Genomic DNA, 11,356 nt, shown 5'->3' with positions numbered 1-11,356 from the left:
AAGGGCCGCATTTGTCCCTGAGGCTGAAGTTCCTCCGTCTACCAGATGCCATGGTGGAATCCGGCTGGTGGAAGAGGCACCTGGTAAGAAGATGGGGAGCAGGAATGGGCAGGCACCTTGAGGGCCAGCTTAAGTGTAGGACTAGGACCTGGCGAACCACAGTTCGAATCCTCACTCAGCCATCAATGAACTGTGACCTTGGGCCAGTCACTTTCCCTCTCAGCCTAATCTACCTCACAGGGTTTTTTGGGGGTTCATTGAGGAACAGGAGAACCACGTGTGCCACCTTGGGCTCTGTGGTGGTGGTGGTAGGAAAGTGAGTATAAAAGCAAGAAGTTCAACACGATGCAAAATCGTCCGGGACTTTGGCAAAAGAGGTAAAGAGAAGGTAAACAGATGGAGGCCTCATCCTTCAGCAGCCAAGCATCCTCAGAAGGGATGGCAGATTGGCCAGATCAATTTGTAGGCTTTAGGAGGCTGTAGGAGGTTTATGTTGTACCAGCAGTCCATGTTCACTCCTGACAGGTCCCTCCAGAGTCCAGCTGAAAAATATTTGGAGTCGAGAGAGGATTTCATGCTCTTTATTCAGGTCATAGTGGTGAAGAGGAATGAAAGTTCCCTCAAAGTATCTGCTTTCTATACATTATTTACACAATGGGCTGCACGTGATTGGCTAATTCCAGGATTCTCCTGTAGGCCAATTAGGTTGTGGATTCACTTCCATCTGGAACTGGATTGTGTGCTTCCTGCGGACCAATCATACTGCTGCATTGTTCTAGGACCAATCAGACTGCTGCATTTTGGATCCTATTGTTCTAGGACCAGTCAGACTGCTGCATTTTGGATCCTATTCAACTCCGTACATAACACCAGTTTTGACACTCTTAAGCAAAACCCAATGCAGTCAACTAAATACAACCAACCAAACTCTGGGCTTTCCAACCTCTCGCACCGCCAACAGAAACAAACAAACAAACAAACAGACGAATGAAAAATCTGCCCTCACAACTCTGAAACCAAACTCTGCTACCTTCTTCTTCTTTGGTTGTTCATTTCTTCTTCTTTGGTTGTTCATTCCTTACCTGTCTCCCACCCCCCTATGCCACTAAGAAGTGCAACCTCTATTTCCTGTCGCTTGCCTGCCCGTTGCAAAACAGCAGCATAGCTTCCATGATGCAACGCGTGGCTCTTGCTAGCTTCCTGGCAAGAATTAGGAAAGAAAGTTACGAAGTCCGTTTCCCTGCTGTCACCACCGCCTGATAGCAGCCGTTCAGAGTGGAGCAATGCAGCAACCGAACTGACGAAAGTCACAAAAACAGACACACTCCGATGGAGAGACGGGAGAAGTGAACGCTGCCAACTAGTGGCCATGCTGGGGTGCGCAGCTTGTTGTGGTATCCTTGAAATTCTTCAAGCAGGCGGTTGAAACCTGTGGCCACTGGTCTGCTGTTTGGATTCCGGTTCCCACCAGCCACAGCCAGCATGATGGGAATTGCATGGCGAGTTCCCGCCTCCCCCCAATGAAATAAAGACACAGGACACAAGAATTCAGGTTAATGGGTCAAATTAGGCCACAACTTTATTGTTTACAGGAATTGAGTGGTATTGGCTTAGGCATTGGTCCTAACAACTAACCGGCTTCAAGGCCAGTAAGGGTTAACCACCAGTGGGAGGAGTCCTGCTGAGGCACGTCAACTAGGACCTCCCCCCAGCGTCACCTTGTGGGGGCGTGCCCTGGGCCCACACCTCCTTAGGCTTAGGACAAGGCCACGCCCCCGGAATCCTTTACCGGACTACCCTTTGTTTGGGGGAAGGTGATAGCGCTCCTCCCCCCCCCTCATCTGCATAACAATAAATCAGTACCCCCACCAATGCCTAACCGCCAAGACTGAGGAGTTGTGATGGTTTGCTACGAGGTAGGCGAAAACCAAATGGATGGTGCTAATCTGCCATTTGGAAAAATTCCTACCAGGCCCCTCAATGGCGACCAACCAAGGTCCATAGCAAGGTCAAAGAACCTACCTAAGGGTGGGAAGGGAGGGAAAACCGGGTCAGCTGCAGCGAGGGAAAGAGGGGAAGCCTCGGCTGCAGCAGACCTAAATAGCCGAGGCCACGCCCCCGGAGCCAACCGATTGGCTGGCCCGGGGTATGACGCAGCCGAGGATTCCCTCTGTTATCGCGTGGGCTGGAGCCAGCCCCGCGAGTGTGGGGAAGGGGCGTGAAGCCCGCAACCCCACCTCCTCCTTATATCGGAAGTGGCTTTGTAGTCCAGCAATATCCAGAGGGCCACAGGCTCCCCATCTCTGCTTTGAACAATTGCATAGTTTATATCATTGTTAGGTGCCCACCTTTACAATGGCCCTGCTAATGGTTTTTAACAGAGCAGGAAATGATTTGGGAGAGGCAGCACTTCCTATGGGTGTACAGACATATTTTATTTTTCTCCCATTGTCTCCAGAAAAACAGCTGCTGTCGGGTTTTGTAGTACATGCAGGTCCCGCTGTCCAAATACTCGTTAAACGAAAATTCGCTCGTTGAAATACGAGGCATTCGTACCTTAACTTTGCTATGCACAGTGCAGATTCAGATATACAAACAGCCAGACCTGCATGTGTTACTGTAAACAAATAAGCAGCCTACATCTGGAAAGATAGAAGCATAGAATTGTAGAACTGCAAGGGACCCTGAGGATCATTTCGTCGAACCCCCCGCAATGCAGGAATATGCAGCTGTCTCACCCGGGGATCGAACCTGCAACCTTATCAGCACCATGCTGTAACAAATCAAGCTATCCAGTTGCCCAAGCACTACTGCTGGGAGGGAGGCGGAGTGATCAGACAAAGAACAGAGTATATTTTCCCTTCCTTGTTTGGCTTTTGCAAGGTTTCAGAGGGTTTTCCTGTCCGCCCCCCCCCCATCATTTTTGGTTCAATATTCTGTGGTTGGGAACACGTTAGAAGTTTCCCCATAGGAATCAATGGAAATCATTGACTTGTTATCCAAACACTGACCTAAAAAATGATTCCCTGACAATGCATTGTGTTCAGGCAGCAGGACCTGCATGTAGCTCAAAATCCTAACCTGTTTACCGGAGGCAGAAGTAGGATATGTATTTGTGACCCAATAGCCACCTGACTTTTAAAGAATTTTCAGGCATGTTCTTGGCTAGGGTGGGGGTGGGGATATCTATTGCCTTTCTGCAACCTTAAGTGTTCGCCTAGCATTCCATACCCCTCTTCAACATCAGCTTCGCTGGACTGGTCATGTTGTACGGATGCCTGATGATCATCTTCCAAAGCAACTACTCTATTCCAAACTTAAAAATGGAAAGCGTAATGTTGGTGGTCAACAACAGAGTTCTAAAGACTGTCTCAAGGCAAATATTTAAAAATGTAGTATAAGCACTGACTACTGGGAAACACTGGCCTGCGAGCGCTCCAGTTGGAGAACAGCCTTTACCAAAGGCGTCATGGGCTTTGAAGACACTCAAACTCAGGGTGCAAGGGAGAAATGTGCTGGGAGGAAGGCATGCTTGGCAAATCCACAACGTGATCAACACCCGACTGGAAACCAATGTCCCCACTGTGGAAGGATGTGTGGATCCAGAATTGGCCTCCACAGTCACCTATGGACTCATTGTTAAAACAATGAGAAGACAATCTTATGGAAGACAATCTTACTAGCCAAAGAAGAAGAAGAAATCTCATTCAGAGGAGGATGTATCTTAATCCAATGCAAACAAACAAGTTGTATAATCCAGAATGACGTAAGTTTATTACATTGCAAGCACAATACAACGAGAAGAAGCCAGCCGCCAAACACTTGGCCAGCTGGTTCAAGACAGTCTCAGTTCTCGGTCTCTGTGGCCTCTTTGTTCTGCCTCCTCTTCCACATCTTTTCTTATGTTCCCATTTCGATGCACCATCTGCTTTGTTGCCCTTCTTTAGTCCTCAGTTCTGGTGCCAGCTGGCCAGAAGAAAAATGCAGGGAGGAAGGTCAAATTTGTTAACCTCAGCTTGAGCAGCAAAAAAGGCAGGGCGTGATGCTTCTTATCTTGTGCATGTAAGCATTACCACCTGCTAGCATTCACAAAGGAAGGTATGGTTGCGGGCACAGGAATATGAGCTTGCCCCAAAGTTGTCTTTGGTGATCACTCATAGCCAAGTAAGATTGTCTTCCATAAACACGGTTTTAACAGTGACTCCGTAAGTGACTGTGGAGGCCAATTCGGGATCCACACGTCCTTCCACAGTGGGGACATTGGTTTCCGGGAGGGAGTTGATCACGGTGTGGATTTGCCAAGCATGCCTTCCTGTTAGCACGTTTCTCCCTTGCGTCCTGAGTTCGAGTGTCTTCAAAGCCCATGACACCTTTGGTAAAGGCTGTTCTCCAATTGGAGCGCTCGCAGGCCAGGGTTTCCTAGTTGTCAGTGTTTATACTACATTTTTAAATATTTGCCTTGAGACAGTCTTTAAACCTCTTTTGTTGAACACCAACATTATGCTTTCCATTTTTAAGTTTGGAATAGAGTAGTTGCTTTGGAAGACGATCATCAGGCATCCACACAACATGACCAGTCCAATGAAGTTGATATTGAAGAATCATTGCTTCAACACTGGTGATCTTTGCTTCTTCCAGTACACTGGTATTAGTTCGCCTGTCTTCCCAAGTGATGTGTAAAAATTTTCAGAGACACCGTTGATGGAATCTTTTGAGGAGTTGGAGATGGTGTTTATAAGTGGTCCATGTTTCACAAGCATACAGTAAGGTTGGTAGCACAATAGCTTTGTAAACAAGCATTTTGGTTTCCCTGCAAATGTCCTGGTCCTTAAACACTCTGCACTTCAGTTGACAGAAAGCTGCACTCACAGACCTCAGGCGATGCTGGATTTCGGCATCAGTGTCGGCCCTTGTGGAAAGATAACTGCCCAGGTAGGAGAAGCTTAAAGTCACAAATTTGGCACCCCTGGTCCTTAAGCGCCTTGTCCCATAACTTTCTTAGTTCTTTTTCCTGTCCTCCTCAGCCAGAGCTACCCCTGTCAATATTTCACTTGGACTGTTATGGGTTCCCTGGTCCAAACGCAGCAAGGAAACAGCACAATTCTCAGCATTTTTTACTCAGAAGTAAATCCCATTGTATTCTGCAGAGCTCATTGCAGGGGCAGCTCATCTATCTGAAAGCGCCAGGTGTCAGTTACCTGTAGTGATAGGGGGAGAAATCCGGGCCTTCTTCATTTGCACATTCTGAAACAATACAAGAACCCAGACTCAGCCATCCTATGAAATTTGCAGTTCCCTGAATTTTTGCAATTTTTGTATATATATATATTCCCAGTAGTGATGTATGGAAGTGAGAGCTGGACCATAAAGAAGGCTGATCACTGAAGAATTGATGCTTTTGAATTATGGTGCTGGAGGAGACTCTTGAGACTCCCACGGGCTGCAAGAAGATCAAACCTATCCATTCTGAAGGAAATCAGCCCTGAATGCTCACTGGAAGGACAAATCCTGAAGCTGAGACTCCAACACTTTGGCCACCTCATGAGAAGAGAAGACTCCCTGGAAAAGACCCTGATGTTGGGAAAGATGGAGGGCACAAGGAGAAGGGGACGACAGAAGACGAGATGGTTGGATAGTGTTCTCGAAGCTACCAGCATGAGTTTGACCAAACTGTGGAAGGCAGTGGAAGACAGGAGTGCCTGGCGTTCTCTGGTCCAGGGGGTCACGAAGAGTCGGACATGACTAAACAACTAAACAACTACAACAACATATATATATATATATATCAGCAAAAACAGCAAACAAGAACACATTATATAAGGGAACACTGTTTTGCAAAAATGTTTCTGTTAGGGGAAACTGCACACGAGCACCTGCATATTGGGAGAACTTTGCACACAAATGCTGAGGAATTTTCATGACTCCCCCCCACCCCAAAGTTAATAAACGAATGAGGAAATGTGGAGATCTGCTGCCTCTCCCGCCCTTAGAGAGTGATAGCAATGTGATAATAATGCATGAAGAATTAGGGGCATTCTTATTATCAGCTGCTTGAATGGACAGTTCAGCTAAGTGGCAAAGAGGAGCTGATGTGGTGTAGTGGTTAAGAGCGGTGGACTCGTAATCTGGGGAACCGGGTTCGCGTCCCTGCTCCTCCACATGCAGCTGCTGGGTGACTTTGGGCCAGTCACACTTCTCCGAAGTCTCTCAGCCCCACTCACCTCACAGAGTGTTTGTTGTGGGGGAGGAAGGGAAAGGAGAATGTTAGCCGCTTTGAGACTCCTTCGGGTAGTGATAAAGCAGGATATCAAATCCAAACTCCTCCTCTTCTTCTGTGTGGGATAAATAGAATATGAGAAATAGTTCTCTCAGAGCATCTCACTCACCATAAGAGTGTGGTTTGTGGGCAATCTAAAAAGGGCCGGTTTGATGGGACTTGCTTTCTGTTCCTCAATTCTGTAAGCAAATCCACCAGCTCAGTGGATTTCTGTTCCTATATTATGTCATCGTTTGGAAAGGGAACTTTCAGGTTGATTTGCAAACCTTAAGCCATCCCAAAAAGCAGGGCTGTGAAAAGACCCTTTGTTGGACTCTGGACAGCACCATCAGGACAACCCAAGCAGACACCACTACACTAGATGGACCAAATGGTCTGACCAAAAAACAGCTACACATATGTTTGCTGGAGTCAGGAACACAGGCAGAGTCCAGGTGAAGAAACTTTGAACATTCCATGACATCACCTCGCCTCACCCAATCAGCACCAGAGGCCTCACTGCTGCAGTTGCTATGCAGACCATGTTTCCGTGGAAAACACACACACACACACACAAATATCAGCGTACACTTTCTCTGTGCTTAATTTCTTGAGAAAAGACGCGTTTGGGAACAAACTTCATCTTGACATTTGGCTCCTTATTTACAGAAGTGTGGAGTGGTGCCTATTGTTCTTCCGCAGTGATGGTAACACACACACCACACCTGTTCAGAAATGTTGGCTGCTTTGCAGTTAATAAGGTTGCCATATTTCAAAATATATTTTCCAGCAAAGTTGTTGAGCGTCTTCTTTTTTCTCATTTGCCAAAGTAGTTGTTGTGCTCTTTTTGCAAAAGAGACATAGGTTGCCATAGGCCTGGGTCTTTCCGGACATTTTTAACGATTCTGCCCGGATGCTGTTTCTATCAGACAAATCCCGGATATGTCTAGGAAATTCTGGATTTATAGCAGCCCTAAATTACAACAAAGCCTTTGTGACGTTCCCTTGCGTGTTCAAAATGGGTCTTGGGGGCTAGTGGCTGCCAAGCCTGCTCTAGAACGGAAACTTTGTCACCCGAGATACTTGATGCCTCCAGTATGCAAATAAGGCACGGTAAACAAATGCTTCATGGGAGCTCAGTTTTGTTGAGAGATGAAAGAGACCCCTCTGACTTTTCTCTGCTGCTCGCATCCCTTCAAACAGTGTCCGATGGGGTGCGTCTTCAACCTTGCACCACGCAAGCCTTCGTTGGACAGACGTCTTCATTGTTCCCTCTCTTTGCATAACAGGTATCGGCTGGGATTAACTTGTTTGTGACTCTGAATGGGTTGAAAGGGAAGAACCACAGCACATATTATTCTGGCCCCTCTGTCCTCCCAGGCCCCCTCCCTCGTGGACACATCTCTCAGCAAAATAGGCAAAGCATAGGTGGGATTTGGCAAAATAGACAATTGAAACCCCATTGCGTGCTAATGTCCCAGACAGGGATCTGATGCAAGAGAAGCCAGCCACACACTGGAGTCTTCTCTTTCTTGGGAGAAGAAGCAGGGAAAGAGGAGGATTTAGGGAGAGAGGTTTTTTGCAGGGGGTCAAAAAGTAGGGTAAGGTTTGCAAATCAGCCTGGAAGTCCTCTTGACATTGCACAAACGGTGCATTTGCTCCAGCTCTGAGCGTGTGAGGAAAGCCAATGGAACATCTATTTGCCAGCCCAAGGTCAAAGCTTTGGTTAATATTTCTTCTTACAGGTAAGGAAGATCCAAACGGGCAAAGGAACTGGCCACAGTAATTCGGGTCAGAACCATAGAACAGTGGTCAGAGGAGCTTGCAAAGATGAAATGAATGACTTTCCTTGCCTTTATGCAAATGTTGATGCTGAATTTCCACTTGATGTTGTGGATATTCACAACGTTCCCAAGATTCGTCAAGTATTTGTTGTTTTTGTGGTTGACATGTAATGGTATGTAGGCTTTCGGTCTTTGCCAGAATATGGTTGTTGACCTGCAGCGGTGTGTCTAATACCAACAGTATATCATAAATGAAGTGAAACGGTAAAAATACCAGGTGTTCTGGAAGTTTATATATGACACCTGACAAAATCTAATCAAGAGACGACAACAAGTTGTGGTTGAAGTTTCAGATACAGAATTTTTAGCAGGGGAATGGAACACGACATTTTGGCATGTTTCAAATGTTGGGAAATGTTTAGTTCCAGTTTTAGCAGATTGCACCCTGAAAGCCTTCAACAGCTGATGAAGAACAGAGTTACACCTTATGGGTGCATAGTTGCCCGGCTATTTCCTGTGTCTACAGGTGAAATGTCTTAGTGCAAAATTTGAGATCCGGGGTGCTCATGAAATAAGTTGCTGGACAAAGCATTTGCCATCTGCCTAACCCTTCAACAGCTATGGGGCAGGTAGAAATTCAACAGGTAGGGGCATTTCCCATTAGTGCATCACCTTCTTGGGACTCGTCAGTTTAAATTTCTGTTTGTTATGCTGCTGTTAAGAACACAGGAGCTTTGCAAGAAAGAAAAAAAGGGAAACTTTATTAGGGATACTGTACAGTGGTACCTTGGGTTACATACGCTTCAGGTTACATACACTTCAGGTTATAGACTCTGCTAACCCAGAAATAGTGCTTCAGGTTAAGAACTTTGCTTCAGGATGAGAACAGAAATCGTGCTCTGGTGGTGCAACAGCAGCAGGAAGCCCCATTAGCTAAAGTGGTGCTTCAGGTTACGAACAGTTTCAGGTTAAGAACGGACCTCCAGAATGAATTAAGTACTTAACCCGAGGTACCACTGTACATTGTGCATGATTTGGAGTGGAAAGATGAGCTATCTGAGGAAAGAACTGGAAAAACTGCTGGTTCAAAAAGGGAAAGATCCATCAATATAAGATTTTGCATTTACTTTGATTTTATTCTTGCAGAATCAATCATCCTGAGCTCCTTCATCCCGATGGCCCTGGGAGAAACAGAGAGGGTGATTTCTGCCACGGACCAGAGTGGGATCTTCACCACAGAGGAAACATCACAAAGCTCCCAGTTTTGTCAGTGATCACTGAGACCACAACCACCACCCTTGTTTCCTTACCACTTAATTATTGGGTGGGGGGTTAGATCCTCAGGAAAAAGGGTTGGGACCAGACTTTCTTTCCCCAGTGCCATTGCTTCAGCCAAAGTTTGAGTCCCACACAGCTTCTTTGAAGTGTGAAAATAAAAACAGTGGGGGATCCCATTGTGGATCCTTTACATCGCATGGAGTTTGGCCCCTCATAACTAGGCCTCAAGCCTGTTTCTGGAATGTTCTGGAATGTGACTAGAACGTTCCAGAACGTTGACAGAACATGATGTTGGGAACTAGGTTTTGAGTTCTGTGGTGGGGGAAAAGATATAAATGTTCTGTGGAGGGGGAAAAAGTGGATTATAAATAAAGACACCCCCCCAAGTACTGAAACAGACCTTGTTTTAGGGATTGCACCTTTCATCCTGACCTCACTGTTGATTTCTGTTCCTTTTTTTTAATAAAAAAAATGTAGACCGGCCAAAATCTGCCACAATAAGCCCCTCTGGAAACATCAGCCAGCTGTTGGGTTCCAGTCTGACTCTCATCTGTCGTGCTGAGGATTCGAATCCTGATATACAGTATAGATGGTATTTCAACAACACCGATGCAAACGTGACAAGCAGCAATCTGACCATTGAATCAATCTCCTGGAAAAACGAGGGGACCTATGTCTGCTGCATATCCTACCCTCAAACAAATGTCACAGCCTATGCGACTGTATCTCTGAGGATAAAAACAGACAATGGTGATTTTCTTGGCTGTTCTGTCTGCCGGAGAGTTGCAGAGAGCTCATTCCAAGTTCAGTCTAAACATGTTTTCTCAGAAGTAAATCCCACTAGGTTGTGTCCAATTAGGTTTCCCTCAGTGTAGTCCCACTGAAGTAGGGCACAAAAGTTGTCGAGCTTTTTAAATCCCCAAAGAAATTTGAAGTTTTTGAGCTATTTCTAAGGAAATTTGCCCCAAAGTCAACACTTCTGGCGTGGGGGGTTGCCATACACCTGGGTATTCCCAGACATTTTTTTACAGACTTTCGGAAATTCAGCAATTTCCGACGGATGAATCCTGGATATGTCCGGATGTATGGCAGCCCGACACTGAAGTGACTGCGCCCAGTTTAGGGTTTCTCTTTGCCGTATCCCCACAAGGAAAACCCACAGCTTATGGCTGAATTGGAAAAAAAACAGAAACTGGGTCTTTTTTGGCACATATTGTCATTTGTTCTGAATTAGCACTAAACAGAGAAAGTCAAAAGAATTCTGGGAGTTCTAGATTTTTAAGGGTGCTGAGAGTTCTTAGGAGACCCCCCCCCCCAAAAAAAAATCCCTCCCAGAGCTATTCCCAGAGCAGTTTAACAACCAATCCTTCTTAAATCCAACAGTTTTAAAGTAGAGCAAATATAGTATTAATATATATAGTTAATATTTGGGCTTTCATTCTCACGCAATGAACTATTTTAAAAACATGTAAATAATTGCTTGTAGGCCAATATGATTTTGATAGTGCACTATAAAGCTAAAGATTTATTTTTACAAATTTTAGGGTTTCAGATGTTATATCTTTACAGATTAACAGAGCTGATTGTACAGGAATGTAAAAGCTGCTGTTTTAAATTTATCTAGATTCTTGGACCAACTTTAAGTATTAAATCAATTGCATGTTTGTGATATTAAGCTAGGCAGTTTGGCTGTTAGTGTACTTTTGTAATTGTGATTTTAAGAAAAGGAAATTTAATGTACATTTGAATTTATTTGATGGTGAACAAGTCACCCCTCAAAGCAATGAAAGGTGTAATTTTGATATTTTAAAATTATACATCTTTTCATTAGGAATTTCATACTGTCTCTTACACAAGTTTTAAAATAATTTTTTGTGGGATAGGGTGTGGGGAGGAAGGAGAAGGGGGTTCTCAGCTGTTCGACAGTGGAACAGTCTCCCTCAGGTGGACCCTCCTTCCTTGGGGTCTTCAAGCAGAGGTTGGGTGGCCATCTGTCATGGATGCCTTAGCTGAGATCCGGGCATTGGAGGATGGTTGG

The 11,356-nt window shown here is 45.4% G+C and overlaps 1 protein-coding gene across 2 annotated transcripts in view; it reads left to right on the top strand.

Moving 5' to 3' along the window:
* Positions 1-11,356, top strand: part of LOC310684673 (uncharacterized protein) — a 32,161-nt gene that overhangs the window by 15,070 nt on the left and 5,735 nt on the right. Inside the window, exons 1-3 of one of the 2 annotated variants that reach the window (XM_083456136.1) lie at positions 8,072-8,684; positions 9,187-9,306; positions 9,796-10,068. In XM_083456136.1, the coding sequence (XP_083312262.1) occupies positions 9,216-9,306; positions 9,796-10,068 (364 nt within the window). In that variant the 5' untranslated portion in view covers positions 8,072-8,684; positions 9,187-9,215. Of the gene's footprint in view, positions 1-8,071; positions 8,685-9,186; positions 9,307-9,795; positions 10,069-11,356 lie in introns of those variants that run through there. The other variant, XM_083456137.1, reaches the window with a different exon arrangement.

The sequence above is a fragment of the Podarcis tiliguerta genome (assembly GCF_965153285.1).
Source record: "Podarcis tiliguerta genome assembly, chromosome: 8".
Classification (NCBI taxonomy): domain Eukaryota; kingdom Metazoa; phylum Chordata; class Lepidosauria; order Squamata; family Lacertidae; genus Podarcis; species Podarcis tiliguerta.
This window is presented reverse-complemented; position numbering and strand designations above follow the sequence as displayed.